General features: G+C 36.9%; 2 protein-coding genes across 8 annotated transcripts in view; one reads left to right on the top strand and one right to left on the bottom strand.

Moving 5' to 3' along the window:
* Positions 1-209: 209 nt before the first annotated feature.
* On the top strand, positions 210-22,372 carry FRRS1 (ferric chelate reductase 1). 6 transcript variants are annotated; one of them, XM_048943882.1, is made up of 17 exons: positions 210-378; positions 3,868-4,018; positions 7,059-7,254; positions 7,475-7,611; positions 8,445-8,539; positions 9,173-9,323; positions 10,180-10,359; positions 11,309-11,407; positions 12,724-12,871; positions 13,430-13,546; positions 14,121-14,236; positions 14,513-14,599; positions 15,407-15,504; positions 15,655-15,713; positions 16,513-16,656; positions 17,107-17,168; positions 17,271-22,372. In XM_048943882.1, the coding sequence occupies exons 3-17, from the start codon at positions 7,059-7,061 to the stop codon at positions 17,361-17,363; spliced, it is 1,782 nt and encodes a 593-aa protein (XP_048799839.1). In that variant the 5' UTR covers positions 210-378; positions 3,868-4,018; the 3' UTR covers positions 17,364-22,372. The 6 variants fall into 6 exon arrangements, with proteins under 6 accessions (XP_048799839.1, XP_048799838.1, XP_048799841.1 ...); XM_048943884.1 differs by lacking the exon at positions 210-378 and adding an exon at positions 392-591; XM_048943885.1 differs by lacking the exon at positions 210-378 and adding an exon at positions 2,808-2,905.
* Positions 22,356-23,055, bottom strand: part of PALMD (palmdelphin) — a 49,033-nt gene continuing 48,333 nt past the window's right edge. For both annotated transcript variants that reach the window (XM_048943888.1, XM_048943887.1), the window contains one exon: positions 22,356-22,822. In XM_048943888.1, coding sequence (XP_048799845.1) covers positions 22,779-22,822 — 44 coding nt within the window. In that variant the 3' untranslated portion in view covers positions 22,356-22,778. The remainder of the gene's footprint in view (positions 22,823-23,055) is intronic.

The following is a 23,055-nucleotide window of genomic DNA, read 5'->3' as shown; positions in this document are numbered from 1 at the left end:
TACCTTCAAAAGACCTCTAGAACAGAGGAACCCCCAGCAAAACACTCTTACTATGCCCCTACTGACCCTTAAATGAGGTCTGGGAAGGGTGGATCCTGTCTTCACACCTCCCAATCACTCAGCAGCATTGCATACACCTGAGCTCCCCTAGGTTAGCCCTGCCTTCTACCAGGTGCTCAATCAGCACTTCAAGTTGTGACTTAGCATTTCTGCTACTGGGTATTTAAGCTGTTGATGACTCACAGCAGGGACAAAAAATTGAAGTAATTTTTTGTGGTGTGGGAGTTGTTATTTTCCTTTGTGGCTGCTGCCACCAGGTGGCTAATTAGTGTATTTGATTATAACCCATAAATACCGTTTCTCTTTTACCTCTAGATGGTAAGTACTTTTATGTATATTGTATGTATTGTGTATAAATATGTTTCTTTGACCTGTTTTTTTTTTTTTCTTGTACGTGATGCAAAAAATTTAAAAATAATTGATAAAGGAAAGATGTCATTAGTAGATAAAAATTGAGCCCAAAGGAGGACATATGTGGAAGAAGTTTTTCTAGAGGTCAAAGAATGCGTTTATAATTTTGTTGGTTAAAGGGTAAGTCAGCTGATAAAACTGCTGAGTTTCAAAATTTGCTGAAGTTTACTAAAAGGAATTAAACATGGAGAAAAAGATTTCATCTTCCTTTGTGACTTTTACCTTCATTTGTTGTCTCTTAGATGGTTAGAATCATTTCCATTATTCAAGTTTCCCTTTTCTTTGTGGGGGGGGGGGGAAACAAAAACAAAACATGTGAAAACTGCATTGTAGGAAAAAGACTTCATCCTAAGGTAACTTTTTTTTCATTATTTTCCTAATATGGACTTAGCTAAGGCAATAAAGCTGAAAAGCTTGAAAATCTCTTGATTTAAGTTCAGGCATGTCCTGTAGTGATAATTTCACCAGTAACACAAAGAAACTGTTTGCTTAGTGCAGATGTGTATAGAACCTGAGTGTGGGATGGCCTTCTAGAATGCCACGGTTTTACTGCACGGTTAGATTAATAGCGAAGAAGAAAATTGATTATAGGGAACTACATAATAGCATGGGGTCTGTTCAAAGCTAGCTGTAATGGCTTATTGTTTTCCATGTTACTTTATGATTAAAAAGCACCACAGGTATCAGTAGATGCAGTAGAATCTATAATACTTAATTTTCAAAATTATATGTTTTGCATGTTTCCTCAGCTCTTAAGCAACAGAGATTTGCCTTTATGTTCTTACTGTGCAGTTATCTTTGCTTAATTACTTTTGCAATTATATGCTTTTTCTTACTTTCTTGTAGCCTTGTCAGAATCTATTAAAAAAAAAAAAATCAGGTCCTTTTTATATTTGATGTTATTTTCTGTAACAAAGAAATTTGTTTGCCATTTGACATAATCTTTCTCTGATGTAGTTCAGTAGAAGATGTCACAACTTTATTTCTCTTCAAATTTGTAGTAGGAATAAAAGCTGACCTCCAGCCCTCTATGTCTCTAACTGACAATGTGGTTAAGGTAGAAATCTCTGCTTAGCAATAAATACAGTATTGTTAAAATACATTAATACAGCTATAACTGCAGTACATTTTACAAAGATACGTTTGTGGCCTTTTATAGTTCGTGTTTGAATTTGCTTCCTTGATACTACTTGAATACTGATGCTTAAGAACAAATTAACATGCAGTATTACTTTCGTATGCTTTTATATTTCTAACTGTTTCAGAGGCATAGACCTCATTCTGTCAATGGGTCAAGACCTTAAAATAAAATCTTCAACATTATTTGGATATTAATTCATACTTAGATTGTGTAAGCTGTGAACTCGGATTTTGGAATTCTGCTGTATTCAGGTGATGAAACTTATAATAATAATTAAAAAAAAAGGACTAAATCGATGGAGTTTGACACCACTGGGAGTGCTCAGACTTCCTAATAGTTGTCTGAATCACCCGAGTCTCCCATCAAGTATTCATTAACACAAACACAATGCTTCTTTCTGTGGGAAGGTGAAATTCCTGTTCTACAGAAAGCAGGTAAGGGCAAACTTCTCCTTTCTGCAAAAAGCCAGAAAGAAGATGTGTCTAGAGGTGTGTTTGTTGAAGTCTTACTTCTCAGTGAGAATCTTCTGGAAAATGCTTAATAGGTGCCTCTGTTTCAAATGGTTGCTCTCAACAAACAAACCATCATTTTGTGTGCCAGGTAAAACCGGAGGATCAGTTCTGCCAACAGAGGTCACGCTGTAAGCTCAGCCAGTAGGAGCTGTGGCGGCTCTACTCGTGCTTGTAGGGTGGGCTGTGTGCAGTAATGCTGTGTTTCTAGGAAATGACTACTACTTGTTCTGCTGTTGTGTGTGAACAATTGAAAACTGGGTAATATGAAGAGAGATAAATTTCAGAGCAGGCTGTGTATCTGTCAGCTTTGCCAACGAAGATCCACTTACAAACAATACATAGTTGCTTCCTTGATTAGTAAATCTCGACTGCGCAAGCACGTCTGTACAAGCATGCAAACAGCACTGCAAATAAGCTCGGCACGGCAGTGCTTTTACAAGGATAAGGTCTGGCTAAAACCTGTGGGGCGAGACTAGCTGCAGTCAGTGCACCTCTCACCACCCCCAGTTCTCGGAGGCAGGAGAGAAATCCCGTAGCCGGGAAGCCGCATCCTACAGACCCGTGCCGGGGCAGCGATGCGAGCTGTGCCGCTGAGGCCCGAGCTGCAAGCGGCGCCTCCCCTCGGGCCGCCCCTGCCCGCCGCCAGAGGAGCGCCCGCGGCGGAGGGCGGAGCCGGCAGGTGAGGGGCGGTCGCGGCAGCCCGCCGTGCGGGGACGCGCTGGAGGGAGCGGGCTGTGGGAGCTGCTGCGCTGCCGGCCGGCCGGACGTGCTCGAAGCATAGGTACAGCGAACCTTCCGAAAGCTATCTGCACTTACTAGAATGGCTAGAGCAATTATGAAGCAGATTAAAATCTGGCGAACTTTTTGAAACGCCTCTGAACTGCTGCGTTACACGCAGGCGTTTCTGAGTCTCTGTAAAGAGCTTCTGGGCATGTTTTCAGTAATGAAGTTTAAGCACTAAATAAGAGCTGTAAAAGTAGGCTCGGGCTTAATGCACCTGAAAGCACAGCGCTCGAGTTCTTCTGGTGTCTAGCTTGCTTCTTAGTCTTCTGTAGCCATTGCTATTTACTTTGTTTTGTTGTTAATGTGCAGTGAATGTAGCTAAATGAAGGCTGTTACAGTTGATGCTGTGCTTGAAATTGTTAGGGTAACTGAAACAGGGCCAGTCCTACATCAGCCTGCAGCTTAGTTAAGAGGGCTTTTTGCATAGGTACAAGTTTGTAAGGTTGAGGTCTTAATGGCTTATTCACAGAGCAGATGTTCAACAGAAGATTAATAAAATAATTAGGTTGAAATCTTTCGCTCTTGTCCATTCTTGGTAGAAGATATTGGGAAAGAAAGGGAAAAAGCAGGCAAAACCTTATCGCGTTCCCTTTTCGAGAATGCCTACCCCTCTTCTAGAAGAAAGTATCTTTTCAATATAATCTAATAAGCTATAAAATCATGCTTTCTATTTGTTATTTGTTGTTTGAGGAGTAAGGTATGAAAAGTTTGTGGCTATTTATTTATTTTTGTTATCGCTGTAATTGCACCAGAAGATAATTACAGTAATGACTTAATATGAAATTGCTCTGTGGAAGTTCAAACCAAAGAAGCTGTGGGGATAGTGCTTCGTTAAAACTTCATGCAATTCAGCTGAAGTCTAGGAGGTTGTGGGCTTAGCTGGGGGGCAACCATAAGATATGTGCCTTATCACTCATAAATGTTTCCTCTGTAGCATTTGGGTTCTGTTTCTTGTTGCAGAACTTCCTCTGATCCCGATAATGATAAAGATTAACACTGAGATGCAAGTCAAGTAGAAGTTAAATGCGTTATATGTTCACTTTCTACAAGTAGAAACTTAAAGGCGATTTTATTTAGACTTCATCACTGTAGCAGAAAGATTGGTTGTAATGTAAGTACTTGTATTTAAATTTATAAAAGTTTGTTTAGAAAGAAATTAGAAGTCTTAAATTTCTCCTTGAATGTCTTCAGTGTAGGAAGAGCATGAGGATGAGGCATGTGTGTTTTGTTGTCATGTGAGTCTAGGTGTGTGTTCCTTTTTCCATTTTGAGAAGTAAGGAATTATTGTGAATGTGAATACTGTCTGTTTTCTGCCCTTGCTTGTGCAGCTGTTCTGATACCACAGCATTTAAGTGAGCAGGAGAAATAAACCTGAGCTCCTTTTTTCAGAGGGAAAAATGATTCTTGAACAGTATGGTTCCCTGTTTCTGTGTTTTTTTTTTTTTTTTTTTTTTTTTAAGAATGTATTTCAAAGGAAATGTGGCAAAGTATCATGTGGGCAAACATCTTTGGTTCTTACAGCTTACTCTGCTTTAGACAGCTTTTTCCTTTCCTGCTTGCCCCTTTCTCTTATGGTGCTCAGGAGATAAATTTTGGTCATGATGGCTTTTATTCCTTCTGGTTGGCAATGTCTTTGTCTCACCTCTCTTCTCCCTCTCTAAAACTAACCTTAGGTTTCATACTATGCAGCTAATGAAGTTCTGTTAAATAATTGAAAGACAATTTCTGCAAAGAGATCCTATGTTTTTGTGGGCATTGTGCTCATGTGCTCTTTGAGTTGCCAGGGCTTTCTAAGTTTTCTGTGCCTGCAGAGACTAGGAGTCTTTTTCAATACAGGAATAAGTAAGTTTAAAGTGTGCAAATTTAGCATGGACCCTGGTTCCCTGTGTTTTCTTCCGAGATACGCTGATAACACAGAAACACTGCCATACAAGTGCTGTGTGTTTATAGATAGCTGCCCCAAGAAACATCTCTCTAACTTTTAATTCTTCAGTTGTTTTGTGGTCAGTTCTGAAGCCACATGGTAAATCTAAATCAGGCTGCCAAATTAGCCAGCTGAAGGTGAGTAGCTGTGACTTCTTTCATCCTTTACTTCTTGGTGGCTGAGGGAAAATACAGCTGCTTTTTGTCTTTAAAACTGGATAGGTTTAATGTATCCATCTAATAGACCATTGAACTCCTTCCTGTGTTTTATACAAAGCCTGTTGGATAATCCTTTGCAATCCAATTACTAGCTGAATCTGCATGGATGTTTTTTGAGACTTTTCATAAAGATACAAACTGATTAATTAGCTACAGAGTGACTGATGTTATGATAGTGTTTCCTGTCTTCATTCAGCAGGTTTTACTCTGTAGGTGGAGAATGTGGAGTGCTGGAGTATATTTACAGGTTAAAAGGGCAAAGGGACTTTTCAAAGCAACTGAGTAACAAGTTAAAGAATAAGTTTTAATCTGGAAGGTGCTATTCTATAAAAAAAAAAAATTCTCTCAATTCCCTGGAAGTACATAGAGAAGATTACTACAGTTAATCCTCTTTCAAAAATAATAATAAAAAAATAATTTAAAAATTGCTTCTCAGTACAGCACTTCTTTTCCCATTGTGGTGTTGGGCATTGTTTGTTCATCTGCAAGCTTTTGAGTTGAGGGAATCTGCCAAAGAATATTACTTGTTTCAAATCCTTACCACATCCTCTGCTATTTCAACTAAAATGTGAACCTGCTCTTTTTTTCTTGTCTCGTTGATACTCAGCTTTATCTCTTCTGGCAGCAGCTTTTTTTGAAGATTTCTTTTAGATGTATAAGTGAATTTAATACTGCAATTCTTCTGAAGCTTAGTTTTTAGTCTCCCAAAGACTTCCTTAACATACAAATCTCCATCAATGCAATTTATTTCATTATTTATTTTATGTATGTCTATAATAAATATATATAAATATATATATTTATTTCACTAATGACATCTTTTTTTTTCTTTTTTTTTTTTCTTTTTTTCTTTTTTTTACTTTAGATATCAGAGCTCAGCTTGAAACAGCTCTGTGCCCTTCTTATCTTCACAACCATATGTGCTGTCAGGGAACTTCTTTACCTGATGTTTCTTATCACTTAGTGCAAAATGGACATGACTCTTCCATAAAGCAGACTCGTTTGCCTGGTACATGGTTAACAGCTCCAGCAGAACAACCTTTTTTTGGTCTAAAGATAGAAAGGATGGTGTCTTAGTTCTCCTAGCCCATTGAACATAAAAATTTTGGTTGACCTAATCTTTCTACAAATACTCGGTGCAACTGTAAGGCCTTCATGCTGCTGAGTAATGAAAGATACCACTGCTTTCCTGAAAACAGTATTGTGTCAGAGCAAATCATCACATAATAAATTCTGAGATTAAAGGGTTCTTTTAACTGTAATAGGCTATTCAATAACATGACCTCACATGGTTTTTCATGTTTCTAGTTCCTTAAAGAAATCATATTGCTTGGATTTCCAGCATCCAAAAGAATTTCTAAGATAGCATTTTGCTTTTCTGATAAAAATATATTTGTCTATCTCCTCATATCAAATTCATGCCCTTCTTCTTGTATAAAATCTTTCAGACATCTGGTAACTTTAGTCTTCTGAAGAAAGAAGAACTTGTCACTTGAGAGTTCATTGTCATATGTGGGGAAATAGACACGAGTTGTGGAAAGAAATAGCAGTCTGTGGTGATACATAGCTTGGAGCTATGATTAATAAATGAGTGGGAGTGATGTTAGCTTGGTATTTCCTCAATACTGTGGACCTTTAGACATAAATGAAAACATTTTAAGATTTCTCTATACTATATATTTGTTTAAAGGATTTTTTTTTTTTTTTTTTTAGAGAATGGCATAGCTGTAAGTAAAATAATTTTTTTTAGTGATCTTTAAATTTGCTAAGAAGAATAGCCCATCTATTCGTTATTAATACTCTTGAACATAAAAATGGCCTAAAACTCAATATCCAAGAATGTTCTTGCAATGCTCTGGTAGTTATTAGAATTACAATAAGGGATTAGTGTTTTCTATTATATACTTTTGTTTGCAAACAGGTTTCTAAAAGTTAGTATTGAACTGACTGTTATAAGATGACTTGCAACCTGCAATCCAAATGTTTATTGTATTTAATTGCTCATTCAGATGGAGCTGCCTGGCCTCGCTTTTGTTGTTTTGATGTTTGTTTGCTTCCATGCATCTGTGGATGGATATCCAAATGGAAAAGTAAGAGAAGCCTGCACTAGCATGGTGCCCTGTCATGGTATCTCTCCAAAACTGTCGCCTGAGCATGTCATTACAGTTAATAGGACTGAATTTAAACCTGGGGACAGTGTAGAAGGTATGATCGCAATTATAATTTAAAAGCTTAATTAATTGTTTCTTTGTACTTTAGTATGTCTTTGCATGGGTAACTACACCAGAACTGTGTAAGAAATTGAGTCTTGTTCAGTTGCCTCCTTCAGCAGCCACTCAGTGCTTGTGAAATGAGCTGGTCATTGTGGAAGCACTTCATTTTTTCTCTGCAGGATATTGCAACTTCCTTTTGTTCCTTTTGACAGTTCAGCTGTCTGGTCCAGATTTTGAAGGATTTTTCATACAAGCTCGGGATGCAGAAGACTTGGACAGCCCTGCAGTTGGTTCTTTTGTATTAGTTGACCGGAGACATTCTCAGCTTCTGACATGTGGCCATACCACGGTACAGTCTACTATCTTAAAATGGGATGTTGGGCACTGTAGTGTTTGTAGTAGTTCACATATGTAATAGAGCAGAACAAATCTTCCTACTCTTATTTTTGAGCTCAGTAAATCTCTCAGGAAATTACTATAACTTTTATTATAGAGGCATGGTTCACTGCATTTTTGTCTGACTATTTTTATGAGCTATTTAAATTCTCTAGGTCATGTAATACTACTGTAGTAAGGTGTAGCAGGCATAACACAACTTGAGTACAATGAGTGTAATGTTCTGCATTCATATCATTGTGCTTGTTCTTAAAAAGATGAGCATGTGCTCTACTTGCTTTGAAGAGGAGAATTATTGAGGACAAAATGAATGTCTTACAACGAGGAAAGTTTAGGGCAATTATTGTGGAAAACAAAGGCTAGAACAGGCCATTAACTGACAGAACTAATGCAAAGGATAATGTTAGTGGAGCTTTCTTCTTAACAGGTTAGATCACAGTCTCGAGTATTTGTTTTAGATGAATTGGTTTAGCCTCACACAAAGGATTGACTCTGATCATTGTTTCAGCAATCAGCTCAAAATTTATGAACTTATTTGAGCTGGACTGAACAAAGTTCTCAAATTTGCCTGGATGCATTTTTCCTTTCTCCTTGTCTTCCACTTGATACATATGGAATCCAATTATTCATTAGTACTTTAAGGCCAATGGTATTGTTGATCATGATTAACTTAAGAAGTTTTTGCTGTGACTGTATTTGCAGGGTAATGGTGCAATATTTATTCAGGGTTTAAATTAAAGCTCTTTAGTGTGTATTCTGTGTAACTTTTAATATGTTTGTTTTCAGAATTCAGCTGTTAGTCACACAAATAAAGCAAAAAAGAAAGTTGTAAAAGTTTATTGGATTGCTCCTGGAGATGCACCAAAACGTGTGCGATTTCTGTAAGTAGTCCTAATGTTAGTTCTGGCATATTAAAATGCAGAAGATGAATGTGTAGCATTGTCTGTAGCAATTATTGGCCAGCAACTGGGAAGGGTCCCTGGACTAATGACCTGAAATGTCAACACATACACTGTAGAGTCTACATTAATGCAGGTGTTTGTTCTTTAGGGAAATCTGTGAGATGCTCATTTTATTTTTGAGATGAGAGTAGAATGGAGTTCTGCAATTCGGTATTTCTAATTAACTGATGAATTATTGTGCATATATGGTGCTGTAATACACAGTGTGAATCTTCTCTGTACGTAACATAATTCTCTTCCATTATACTGTCAACTTTTTTCTGGAACTAAGGGATATAAGTGAAGTTATAAATATCTGTCTTCTAAGACTGCTGTTTGTGCAGGAAGCGTGAATGTAAGGAACATGCAGTAGGGTGCTTTGACATTATTTTTCCATTGGTATTCTAGGTATTTTCCTACTTAAAACACAAGAAATGATAGAGGCTAGAAATACAGGAAAATACAGAAATACAGCTACAGGAACAGCAGACTTTTTTTTTTTTAAATAACATTCAGCTGTTGATGTATATAGTACTGATCAAATGTGTGTGTGGGGGGGGGGGGTTTCTTAAGAGCCACAGTTGTGAAGAAATACAAGACTTTTTGGGTGAAGATTCCTGGTCCTGTTGTTTCTCAGCCTAATGCACCATTCTCAACAACACCCTTGTACACAACATCAGAGGCTGTATCAACTTCACATTCAGCTTCCTACTTAACAAAGCCTGTAAGTAATTATAAACCCAGGAAGTGCAATTTCTTATGCTTGTGATGAATGGAGTTTAAGACCCATTGATATGGTCTCAGATATTCTGCCCCTAGATTGGCAGAAGGGGGAAGATAAAGATGAGTAACTTGTGTACTGGATACTAAGAGCTTTAGATGTCCACTTTTTGCATTAGGTTAATTACATTGAATCTGTGTGGGTTAAATGTTTCACATCACACATAGGCTAAGTTATAAATGTTCTCTCAGCTTTTTAAAGGCCAGATTTAAAAAAAGAAAAATAAATTGTATATCTGAGAAAAGAGGTGAGAATGGACTTCTTCTGATCTTGATTCCAAACCTCCTATTTAGTAACTGCAGGTTCAGAAAGTTTTGATTTAATCAATGGTATTGACTTCTGTTTCTTGTGTGAGGAAGAAACACTTGTGGACTGAGAAAGCACCAGTAGTTGATTCAGAGCAACACTGATTTCTAATGCATGTATTGCCTCATTGCTTATCAGTGGGATTTCTACTTTTAAAAAGGAAACAAAGCTGGTCTTCCTTTCTTTCCTACTCTACAGCTGATTTTGACTTCTCAAGATTAAACTAGGACGTTTTCCCTAAAAATTTAAAGTTACTGAATGAAGTCTTTGAAGTGGGAATTCAGTTTAACTAAAAATACATCTTACTATGTAAAATGGCAATAAATTCTACCCTCTGGTAACTGTAGGAGTGAATTAAGAAATTGGTATATGGGCATAGATAGCATACAAGGAAGTGGAAATAAGTGCCTTCTTCTAGAGTAGGTTGAAAAGGGAGGAAGGAGAGCGAAAAACCCTCATTGCTTATGTCATATTTGTTTGATTAATATTCTAGTTTAATGCATCAGATTGTGGAAATACAAAGTTCTGCCTTAGGAACCCTTCAAACTGTGATCCTGAGAATGCTTCCTGCTTTTTCCTATCCTTCCGTCAAGAGAGGAGATCAGTACTTATTGAAATGAGTGGTCCCAGTGAAGGATATTTAGCATTTGCACTGTCCTATGACCAATGGATGGTGAGTATCCTATTCTACTTCTCTAGCTTCTTTTGTAATCCTGTAATCCTCGTAGAGTTTCAGTGGTACCTTAGCAAAATATGCATATGGAAAACTGAAATATTTCTAAATTGAAAACAAAGACATTTCTTCCTTATAGTGCTGAAGAAGAGGTAATGACTTTTTATATATGGTATGGAGTCTTAGCTTGAAGCTGACTTTCTGCAGTAAATCCCCTTATGGATATCTGTCTTCACAGAATCCAAACTTAGTAATAGTACAGTAGCTGTTTGGAATTCTTGGTAAGATCAATCTTGCTTTGCTACCTAGAAGAGAAAAACCAAATCACTATTTGTTCAAAGCTATGTTGTTAAGTTTTCTGAAAACCACTTGAATTTCAGCATCGTTAACGCGAGGGACTCAATTCAATCTTTAAAATGTGTTCAGGGACTGTTAATTGCAGTTGAAGTGAAGGGAAAATGCTGCTGACAAATATGAAATCCATAAAGTAACAGTTGTACAAAGGAGATACTTCTTATTTTCATGTTCCTAGTAAAAGAGAACTTTGTTCTTAAATACTTTATATCTATATGGCTATGAGAAACCACTTCTAACTAAAGAGATTTTTAAAATACCATCAATATCTGACTCCTATCCTTTTTGTTAAATTTAGTAGAATTATAAATATATGGAAGAACTTATAATAATGTTGTCACTTAGGGGTAGATGGGTAGGGTAAGTCATGATGTGCCTGTGACATCTATTTGGCTTAATGTGGGTCCCCTGTAACACTGAGATGTTTGGAAGATGGGAAATAGCTTATAAGCTAGAAAATTTTGTCTCAAGTCTTCTACTATACCTCTGATCAACACTACCAATTTGTTGTATGTATTAAATCAATGTGCTTTAGGAGGTTGCCAGTAGGAGTTTTTACTAATCTATAAATACTTTTTCCTTTTAAACTTTCTAGGGTGATGATGATGCATATCTGTGTATTAATGAGGACCACCATGTTAGTGTAAGCACTGCTTACCTGAAGGGACGAAGTCCTCCTGTTCTGGATTCAAAGGTATACAGAAGCATCTAAACTTTCCAACAAAAATGGGTTTGAATTGATGAGTAGTCTATGACTGCTTTGTGCTTTTATTTTGAAAAGCAGTTGTAAATAGTAAGTTAAATGTAGAATTCTTTAAAGTGAGAATGGTTAGGCTTTTTCTTCCTAGGAAACTTTACCTTTGGAAGCCTAAATTTATTTTAAAAATAAGTAATATGACGAGAGAACTCAGTACACTATGTTCTACTAAGGAGAGCATATTTATGAGTTGTAAAAACTTGTGGTAATAAATACAAACCTTAGGTAGCTACACTGACTTACTGACGTACCTTCTAAGTTATTATACAAAAGATTTTTCTTTCCCCAGATCTTTGCCTCATCATTTCTTTGTGCAAGTGATACTTGCAAGGCTAACTTTAAACTAGTTACTCTCAAAATTTCTTTGGATGTATTAGCACAGCAAAAGGTGAAGCAAAATGAAGTCTAGACATTTTAGCTAGAAATATTTGCTTAACCAGGGGGTTTAAAGCAGAAAAGTGAGTTAGGACCTCTGTAGTACATAACCTTGTTAGAGTGGTGAGGTGCTGGAACAGGTTGCCCAGAGAAGCTGTAGATGCTCTATTCCTGGGGTGTTCAAGGCCAGGTTGGATGGGACCCAGGCAGTCTGATCCAGTGAGTGGCAACTCTGCCCATGATGGGGCTTGGAACTAGATGATTTTAAGGTCCCCTACAACTCAAGCCAGTCTTTGGTTCTGTGACTGCTGATCTTACTCTTAACACTTTCTTATGGTTGTACTGGGCTTTTACTTTTTCTGTGTTCATGGTTCTACAGAGAAGGCTGGTCATTTATTTGCTATTAATGTATATCTTATCTTGAAAGCAGTTGACCCAAATTGTGATGGTCTGACACTAGAGTTAAACTAGATATTAGGAAAAGTTAACTTACTGTGGGGGTTGTCAAACACTAGAAGAGAATAACTGTTAAGGTAATTGATACCTGGTGCATATCAGTGTTCAAGAAGCATTTAGATAATGCTCTTGATGTGCTTTAACCTTCAGTCATCCCGAAGTAGTTAGGCAGTCAAACTTGATTTTTACCTTCCAACTGAACTGTTTTATATCCAATGCTCTGTTACTGTATTACGATCATCTAGAACTGCAGAGGTGAAAGAATTACCTCTTGCTTTTGTTAGTGTAAGAAATGCTTTATCTCATTACTTGAGATATCACAGGAATACTGTTTGTGTTGCCAACTTGAAACAAGCTCAAGCAGTGGTCTTCAAAGCAACAAAAGAATTGTTTGTCTGGAAAAAATGTTTTCTGTTTCACAGAATGCTCTTGAAGATGTGTCATGGAGGCTTGTGGATGGTGTTCTTCAATGTTCTTTTAGAAGGAATATTAGTCTCCCTGCATATAAGGGGAGGTTTAACATGAATGCCAGTTACTACATCTTTCTGGCAGATGGGGAAGCTAGTGAAGGTAAATCTGATGTGTGGTTGCTTTTATTTTTTTTTTTATTAGCTCTAAATGAGTTTCCCCAGTGTAAGATACATTATCTGTAAAAAATTAGTATCCAAACTAAGGAGTTGATTTCCAAGCTGGTGTGAGTCACTTTGTCCAGTCATCTTTATTGTCTCTCAGATTTGCTCTTGGAAAATAAAGTAAGCTTACTTGTATACTTGTGTTGCATGCCCACTTGATCCTAGCAACTTTTATCTTCTTGAAGGTTGGGTGCATCCATTTTAAAAAGGAGAATAGCATCAGCAGGAATTATTCTTCACATCTTGTGTGTGTAGAGATCTGTTTTCTATGGAGGAATGATTGGTTCTTGTACGTTAAGTACATACAAGGTAGATTAGAAGACATCTTCGAATTTTGATTCACAAGCTGCGTTCCTACCTTATTTCATGTTAGATGTTTTGTGTAACTAGCCTCCATGGTCACAGTAGGGTTTAAATTCATAAATAAGGATTAGATTTATTTTGCAAGTGCTGTAACTCTCATATGCCTTAACTAAACAATTTTATCACTGGTTAGGTGGTCCAATATATAAACATCGCCGTCAGCCTCTGATCACCGATGGAATGTACAATGTCACAGGCATTCCTCAGGATATTGGAGGTTCCCGCTCCCCGAGACTTATCAAGGCTCATGGTAAGCTGCACTTTTTAGCTTTGACTTCCAGTCCAAGATCGGCTGAGACTAGAGAGCTGTTTTACTCACTACTGTATAGTAGGTATTTCCTCTTGTCTTTCTGTCATTGGCATTATACATACTGTTGGATAGCAAGACCTGAGACTGTGAAGTCAGAGTAAAGTTATTGTTTTCTATTTCAAGAACATTTCAAGAGAATTTTCTCAATTGATAGTCCAGAGCCAATGAGAGAATTATTTTCTCAGTACTGAAATGTAAACCAGGCTCAAGAGAGAACTGTCACTCATTCTGTTGAAAGCTTGTAATAAAGGTCAATTATCATTCTTTGTATAAGCTTGTATGAGCTGCTCCATCATGCCAAGACTGTTGTAAACATCTTTATATGGATGATCCTACCTGTTAGCAAGATAAAATGCTACAGAATTTTAGACAGCACTAGGTGATTAAAAACGTATCAATGGTGTATTCTGACTGTATACATACAAAATAAGCCATTAAAACACAGACTGAAGCAGTATTAACATGCAGTTGAATTAGTCATACTTAACTGTTTCTTTTTTTTCCTGTTTTTCAGGTGCACTGATGTTTGTTGCTTGGATAAGTACAGTTAGTATTGGTGTAATTGTTGCACGATTCTTCAAGCCTGTCTGGACTCATTCATTCTTATTTGGAAAAGAGTTATGGTTTCAGGTGTGCAAAATCTCTCCCATATCTCTAGCTGTATGTTCTGCCTCTAGTTGGCAAAATTAAAACTTACTACATCTTAGAAATAAGAGTTCAAATTTGATGTTGTTTTCTTTATTTAAACTTGCAGAATAACTGCAAATCAGAAATTTACCTACTTCACTAGTAAAAGCGAAGTCCAAAGAGGCAGATAAGAACATTCTTACCTACAGATCATTAGATATATTTTAATATTTACTAGAAAAGTTATGGAGTTTCTAAATGTAAACTTCATTTTTCCAGGTGCATCGTACGCTTATGTTGACCACCGTTATGCTTACCAGCATTTCTTTTGTATTGCCTTTTATATACCGAGGTGGTTGGAGCAAAGTAAGTGTAGTTTTTATTTTTAACTCTTACTAATATAAAAGTAGAACCAAATGAATGAGAAGTAGGTCCATTGCTGATTGATATGTTATAACTATTGTCAAAGAAATTTCCTGTAAATCTGTTAAGAAGGCTGACTTCAGATTCTAGCAAAATAGATGAGGGATGTTCCCACCTTCAGCAATAAGTGGATAAAATTCCATCGGATTTTCCTTTCTTCCTCTTTCTCCTAAATGAAATCCTTGGTTACACTGGGGTTCAGGCAGGGATCTGTTGCTGTCACCTGTATGTTACTTGATGCAAGGTGATTCCAGAAACAGGGAAGTTCTCCGAGAGAATCTCTAGAGAGAATCTCTATTAAAGGTGGGATACAAAAGTCACAGGCATGAGTTGATAGCTAGGGAAAATGAATAAATTCTTTTCGAGTGAAACTAGAACAAATGGAATGAAAGGGGGAAACCAGTATTGGGAAGAGTTAAGAAATAGGCCTTTCCTAATGATATGTGGTTGAGGATGAAGAGTTTACAGCATTGCTGCTACAGTAATACCACTCTTCTGTTTAGGTGGAAGAATTTCTTTGTACAACAGAAAAATGAGGCAAACCCTGAGCAGACTTACTCATGCCTCCTTCTCCTTTGGAGAACCACCTCCATTCAGCTGTGTTCTGTCACCATTATCAGTTTAAGCACACTGCTGTTCTACCACTATGATTTACTTTTGCTAGCTTATGTAAAATTAACATGTTTCTGATATTTTTTTCCTATATCTCTATATGGATAAGATATTAAACAAAAAATGTTTTATGTTTAGCAAGCAGGTTTTCATCCGTATCTTGGCTGTACTGTGATGGCTCTGACAATCTTTCAACCTCTTATGGCAGGTTTCAGACCGTCTCCTCATGCACCAAGGTACTCACAGCTAACTTATTAAATCTTAATCACAGAAATAAAATGTTTTGTTACCTGCTTTAGATAAATCTTTTCAGTATCTGTTTTCAATTATTTTTTTTCCTAAACATAATAAAATGCTTTTTTTTTTTTTTTTTTTTTATTGCATAGGAGGCAATTGTTTAACTGGTTTCACTGGAGTATTGGTACAACTGCTAGAATACTAGCTGGTGAGTAGGAGTGATAGTTGTAACTGTCTTTTATGTGATACGAAGAAACTCATGCTGTTAATTATCTAGACTATTATTCATCTAGAGCATCTATCTGGACATCCAGATGTTGAGTTTTTAGCTCACATGATGTTTTCTGGTGTGAGGTAAGTTATTCTAATTTTGAAACTGAGGAAAAAACTAACAACAAAAAATCCAAAGGATTTAACAATATTATATGGTTTGTGTTTTTCCTACACTCAGCCCAGTTTAAGGTGGAGGTGCAAAATGTGTTGTCTTACCTCATAGCTTTCACTTTGTAATATGAATTCTAGAGATTTTTCTTTCTCTTTTTCATGGCTATCTTCTGCACCTTTAAAGGAGAACAAGTGGCTCATAATACCAAAGTGACTTGGACAAATTTGTTCTTACAGTAACATAGCTCAGTGTTGCAGTCTTGTTTAACTTACAGGACTACAAACTGGTTTTTATTCTCTTTGTGGAGAAAAGGTTCCACATTCAACTTGGTCACAAAAGTTTCAGTGACTGTGGTCATCCTCATAGTCAGAAATGCTCATGCTTTTATGGCTGTGAAGAGCACTGTGCAGGATAAAAACTGGTCTTCTGGCCTTCTTCTTTCTGTTTCCATACCCATTCCATACAGTAAAAGCTTCTTAGTTTCACAGACTCCTTTAACCTCGCTCCCCCATAAACTATAGGTATTTTGTGGGAAATCTGTTCACAAAGGTGTGTTAAGAAATTTGTTTTATTTGCCCTGACACAGCACTCAGCGTCTCTTCATCTCATTTTTACTGATTAGTGGTTACTATGTTCTTGGGAATGGATCTGCCTGCACTTGACCTACCAGACCCATGGGACACCTATACAATGATTGGTTTTGTAGCTTGGCATGTTGGTACTGATGTTCTTCTGGAGATACACAGCTACTGTCTCATACGTAAAGGTACAAGTCCAACTGGGCTTATTTTCACCTTGCTTGCAAAAGATCTGAGTGAACTGAATTTCAAGAGGTTTTTTTTTAGTTTCTAACTTACAAGCTGAAGGGAATAACTAGGAAATAATGGTGCACAAATTCATATAGCAGTAAAAGTTTTCAACTTTTAACTCATAAATGTTTTGTTCAGCTCAGATCTCACTATCTTGATTCATTCTATTGAAAGACAACTTTGTTTTGTCATCTTAATGACTGTAACCTACTTTTTGTAGGTCAACTCAATTTGTTTCCTGCTGTAAAGTTTGTGAAATGTCAAATGACTTCCAAGCGCTTTTCAAATTTGTTGCTGTACAGGAATGATTTACTTAGTCATAGGATCAAAACTTCTGCTATATAAATACAAAAAAATCCCTTCCTCTTAAGAGCAGACAACTGTATTTTTTTTCTTCCACATAACAGTTGAACTGATAGAGGATGACAGAGTACAGATATTGCAGTCATTCACATCTGCAGAAGCAGAAGTAAGTAACCATTTTTACGTACCTACCCTGAGATGATTTTAAAAACAAATAGAAAGACTAATACTTCTGTGGTTTTACTTGTTTTCTTCTATTCTCTTGCAGGGTAACCTGTTTAAACAGATTGTGTTAACTATTTATGTCTGTGGAAACATAATATTCCTCATTGCCTTCCTGGCAGCAATCAACCAAGTATGAAATAAGAAATGGAGAACTTTGCAGTGAAGTACGATGCAGCCGAAAAACATGCAAGGAATACTTTCTATTGTGTTTCCGTCAACACATCCTTGAAGATGTGGTTGAAGAGCAATAGCATGTGTACAAGGGAGAAAAATTCAAATCAATAGAATGCTGGAATTCTGCAAAAGCTGCCTTCAGGTGTTATTTTTAATGGGAGTCTTTGCCTGAGTAAGGAATGAGGTTTTTTTTTTGGTTTTTTTTGGGTTTTTTTTTTTAAGTATAATAATTTACGTGGTTAGAGTTTACAGGCTAAGAAGAGTGAGGAGATGCACTGAAATCACTGTTTTGATAGTCACAGTTCCCTAAACCTTTTGGGCATATTACTGGGAAAACTGGAAAGTGTGATCCCAATTCTGTGTTCTAATGACATGGTTTGACAGTCTCCTGCTTGTGACAACTTTGTCCCACACAAAGGAAAAAAAAACTTACTGAAAAAATCTGCCACAAATGCTTGAGCTAAACATTGAGCTAAACATTGTTTATCTTTGCAGTTCAATGCAAAAATTATTCTCTGCTCTAAGAGCAGTGCACATTTACAGGGATAAGGGCTTGGGAACCTTGGTTCTTTAGTAAGATCACCATTTTCATCATTCAAAATACTGTTTTGTTCTCTCAGTGCTTCCAAGGCTTAACAAGGAAAGCACGTTTGGAAATGTACACTAAAACCTAGTTCTGCTTATCCAAAACTCAAACAGGAAAAACCTATCCGTGTGCATGTACTTGTTCTGCTGTCTCTGGTCACTTGTTGCTTCTGAATTGCTGTTTTGTACAAATAACATGGGGCTTATGCAACTTGATTCTTAAAGATAAGTGAAAATATTTGCTCAGTTATATTGCAGTTGTATTTGCTCTATTGAATGCACTGCTGAAATAGTGATTTGGAATCTACTTCAGGAAAGTGCATCTCCCTTTAGTGTTAAATGAGCATTCTTTGAGCTGGTATGTCTGACTTTTTCAGAGACGCTTTTTTTAGTCAGTAACTAATTTATCTTAATAATATGGTATGGGGAATGGAGGGGAGACTGTTCTCAACTTCTTTGGTTTCTGGCTTGCTTAGAGATTGAGAGTCACTTTTTAACTGAAATCTCATAAATTAACCCTTATTATACTAATTATACTATGTAGTAAATGCTTTGCTTTTTTTTTAATTAGTTGTAAAACTTCAAAGTATACCTCTACCAAAGGGTTGTTAACCTAGCTAAGAATAAAGGCATTGACAAATAAGATAGGACCCAGTATTCACTGTTACAGATATAAAACATTATAGCAAGATCTCTCTGCTACCTGATGCTCATGCCTAAGGCACTTCCTGACTAAGATACTAGTCAGGAAGTTGTTCTTTCCATTAACTAAAGCTGTCTAGTTCAGCCTCTTTTTTTTTTCCTTGAAATTCACAATGCAGCCTGTTGCAAATATAAGTTTTCAGAATGTATCAAGTTTGTGGACAGAGATCTTGCTTGCTCAAGTAACATGCTTAGTTGTAAGAGTCTTTACAGAGCTGAGATTAATCCCTTTTGTTAGCAGCATAATAGATTACAAGTGAGTGAACCTCCTTCCCTGCACCTGGAGAATACAAGAGAAGGCTAAGAAGAAATATGGCAAAACTCAGGCTGAAGGGCAACAAGCATTTTCTTTATGTGACGTTTTCAGTTTGTTCTTTGGGTATCTTTGACTTCAAATATGTAGGAGTCTCAGACCTATCCAGCACTAAAATTCTGGGAGCTCTTCAATATACTCAGTTTACAGAAGAAAATCTCTACTCAAACATGATAGATGGCTTTTGAAATTAAGTCAGTGGCAGCTTCTTTCTATAATACAACAGCTGTGCTGCATTGCTTCATTCTGATGTGTAAGAGGGGGGATTTTAAAACATGAATGTAAGTATCTTAATAATTGTTTCTCTTTTAATACAGTGGAAACACTATCAAATAAAAATTAGACTAGTTTTGCATAGTAGTAATCAATCAATGTTTTCATTGTAGATGCTTTTTTTACAAATTAGCAATTTGAAAAGCAATTCAAATGTTTCTTGGAGAAACTCTTGAAATTGAGTGTTAGAAATTGGATGTTAAAATGTTTCTTTACTGTGGAATAGCTCTTTCCTGAGAGCTACAGTTTGCAGACTTGTTAGTTGCTCTTAAATAACGCTCTTCCCTAGTACTAGTAATAATCTGTAGTTTGTAATATGAGGTCTTTCCTGACACATTCCAGTATCTTCAAATCAAAGTCTTGTTAATTTTTTAACACCTCCCTGCCCACCTGCATGACTAGCAAGAGGAAGCAAAGTGATTGTATTAGAGTGACTCTCCCAAAATTGCTGTTACAATCTTTGAAAATAAAAATAAAACTATAAAAATGAAAAAAACACCGTGCAAGTGTTTGATGGGGGAAAAAAAACAGGTAGCAGGAAGTTTGGTTCTAGAGGCACTGGTGGCTTAATATTGTTTAGAAGGAGACTCCTGGCGTTTTTCTTCATAAAGGAGTCCTGCTAAAGTTGACAGAAGTTTTTATGAAAAGATCAAGGTTTTGATGATTCTAGTCTCGGATTAAGCTTCTGATCATATCATATTTCAGATTGGTTCTTTCTAGATTGGTAAATTCTCCCTATCAAGTAGGAATTCACCTCAAAATACTGCTTATCTGCTCTTGAAAGCTACAAATAATGTTTCTTGAATATGTTTCAGAGAAAACTAGGTAGTGCAAATTGCTTAAATGCGTTTGAATTTATTGCTGCTTTGCTTTACTTGAAATCTTTTTTTTTTTTTTTTTTTTTTTTTTTGCAAGCAGAAGTTTGGGTGCAAGATGAACAAAGATTGGAAAACATTTTTAATGCCAAACACCAAACTATTTGTTTGTTTTGGCAAAAATCATATGTAGAGACACGTATTGGGTGTAACGTCAATGTTTTTTCATTTATTCAGGTTTGTGAAGGCTAGAGAGATCCTTGCCTGTTATTTTCTATCACTACTTGTAACACTGTGTGGCGCTCTTGTTCAAACAACATTTTTATTTGCCCACAGTGTAAAGTTCAGGCACGTAAACAGCCTCCAAAACAGGAAGTCTTCCTAGACAAAATATTCATAATATATCTCAAGCTTTAGATTCGAGCCAGTTCATACAGATAGACATAATGTCTATGCTTAAGCTCTGTTGGAACAGTAATGACTTACTTTCTTTTGGAATTAAGCTGTGCTTTACATATGAACATCTTTTTTTTTCCCAAACAACTTAAGATGAGTGACTATCATGGAGCAAGAGGGATGATCTGCTAGTACTCCAGAGAAATTCTTAGCTCAGATCAGTATGATCCTAAGCTTTAGGGTGCACGTATGTGTGAAAGGCAGAGCTGTTCCATACGTTTTTCTGAAGGGAGTGGTACAGCAGAACAGACACGGGAAAAGTGAAGAACCACCCCCACGAGCCCCCACCCAGCCAGATGCCAATCTGAAATATTAAAGTTCTGCTTGTTGTTGTTCCACTATCCAAGAGGTTGGTAGTAACAAATCAGCTTGTGCTGTGTGTGGTGTTTTTACACTACTTTCTGTTTTTTGGAACTGAATTTTACCTGACAATTTACTTAATATTTGAAGTGCTGATGTCTTCTCGGTTTCCTTCCTTTTAAACTATTTCTGTATTGTTTGCCAGATCATTTAAGGATATTACTGGGGAATGCAGAGAATGAGTGCCCAAATCAGTCTGCTTCTGTTATAAAAGCTGCCTGTGTCACTTTTTCCTACTGTCCAAATTATATCCCATTGAGAACTTGTAAAATACATCTTAAAACAAAAACAAACCACTGAGTGTAACTGTCAGAACTAAGCAGTAGCGGGAAAACAAATGTCTTCAGAAAAAGAGGAAAGAAAAAATTTCTACAACAAATAAAGTCAGGCTAGATGTAGAGAAAATGTAATTGTTTATTCGTTTCCATCTCCAGGTAACCATCTTTCACAATTCCTAAAATCTGAGATTATCTGCTCACTGTCTACTTCAGACTGGGACCACCACCTGCTTAGAGGCTTTGTCAGCTGATTGCTACTGTTGTGCCTCAGTATGAGGTAGCGGCTTCATTTTCCTGCTTTGAAACGAGGAAGGCAAGCGAAAGTTATTTCTGTTCTTTGGTAGTTATTTCTGTTATTTCTACAACAGAACAATACAACCTGACCTTTATCCACTTAGCGATTCAAACCAGTCTAAGACCTACCAAAAGTAATGCTATCGTACTGATTTGAATAGAAGGATGTAGAGTGATGAGGCACTTTTTTCCCAAGAACCTGGTATTAGAAAAATGACTAGCATGTGACTTTCCTATGTGTAATTATACCTTATGGCTACTCTAAGTGCTGTAGCCTTCCTCCATTGTGGAAAGAATGACCATGTTGAATGGTGGGACTCTGCTGCCTGTGGGGGACCCATACCCAGCAGCAGCTGCCCCCAGAACAGACCTGTTGCAGCTGCAGGATGAGCTATTGACAAGTTGGTTTCTGATGGGAGATCTGCACTAATTTTAGCTCCCCTGGCTGATGAAACCTGCGGACTAAGCAATAATGTTAATGACTGACAGGCACTGCCTGCCTGGCAACCAGCTTTCTGGAAAAGTAACACTTTGTGTAGTGAGCTAAGGAGGTGAAGCCATGCCTGGGAGGTCAGGCTGTTTATAGCGTTACGCATGGGGTCTGTGAGGGATGGGCAGGAAACATGCATGTGATGTGGGGAGGGGAACAGGATTTTAGCATTGCTGTACTGTCCTCTATAGAGGAGAAGGATGGGTGGACTGTGATGCTCTAGAAACATGGCTAAAAACTTAAATGTGGGCTTTACTATTTTAATATTGTTCTACTCTTAAAAAGGAATGCTTCAAATTTTGCACAAGATACTAAGTTTGGAGATCAGCTTTTATATAGACTTTTTTTCTGGCCTCTATCTCTCATACTTAGTTTTTAACTAATGTTTAAAAAAAAAAAAGGTTTGAACATCATTTTCAGTCAAACATCAGACCAGTATGCTTTAAAGGGAACAGCATCCTGTGAAATTCCCTGGAGGTGGGTTTTATCTGCTGTGTATGTAGCAACAATATATTTCTGATTGTGGGGACAGATTATGTGTCTTCCCTCTTGGATATACACTGCATTTATGGTCTTGGGCAACTTTCTATTACTTCACAAAATTCAGGATTTAATTTATGTCTATGTGGCACAGTCGGTCAAAACTAAAGGTCTATTGGAGTCCATCAGGTTATGCAAAGTGCAAAATAACCCAGATGCATAAAACAGAGGAGCAAAACACTAGGCATTAAGATCCAAAATGTATACTGAAGAAACTCCTTAGCTTTATACTGCTTTGAGTAGTAATTTCTACTTCCATGTCATACAGCTGTTAAATCACCTTTTTCCCCAGCTTTGCCATTCTCATCCTCAGAGCTGAAAAAAAGAAAACAAAGCCAGTGTTATTTTAAGTCATACTTAATATTTCTGGTACTAAATCACTGTATTTAGAATAATGAAGAATACACATACCTCCAATGGTGAATCCAGCAGAATAAGCATTGTTTTAGTGTTACAGAAAGAAATTAGTAGAAGGCATTAGTTCTGGTTACTTTATTGCAAAGTGAGCATATATTTAAGAGAAAAAAAATCCCATTATTGCTACTTGA

The sequence above is a fragment of the Lagopus muta genome, chromosome 5, assembly GCF_023343835.1.
Source record: "Lagopus muta isolate bLagMut1 chromosome 5, bLagMut1 primary, whole genome shotgun sequence".
In the NCBI taxonomy this organism is placed as follows: Eukaryota; Metazoa; Chordata; class Aves; order Galliformes; family Phasianidae; genus Lagopus; species Lagopus muta.
Note: the sequence above shows the minus strand (reverse complement) of the source record. Positions and strands in the feature narration are given on the sequence as shown.

Bases quoted from the DNA above. Each gene is read 5' to 3' on its own strand.
- FRRS1 (XM_048943881.1), top strand. The intron at 7,612-8,444 runs GTACAGTCTACT...GTTTGTTTTCAG, and splicing joins TGACATGTGGCCATACCACG to AATTCAGCTGTTAGTCACAC. The intron at 14,600-15,406 runs GTAAGTGTAGTT...TTTTATGTTTAG, and splicing joins ACCGAGGTGGTTGGAGCAAA to CAAGCAGGTTTTCATCCGTA.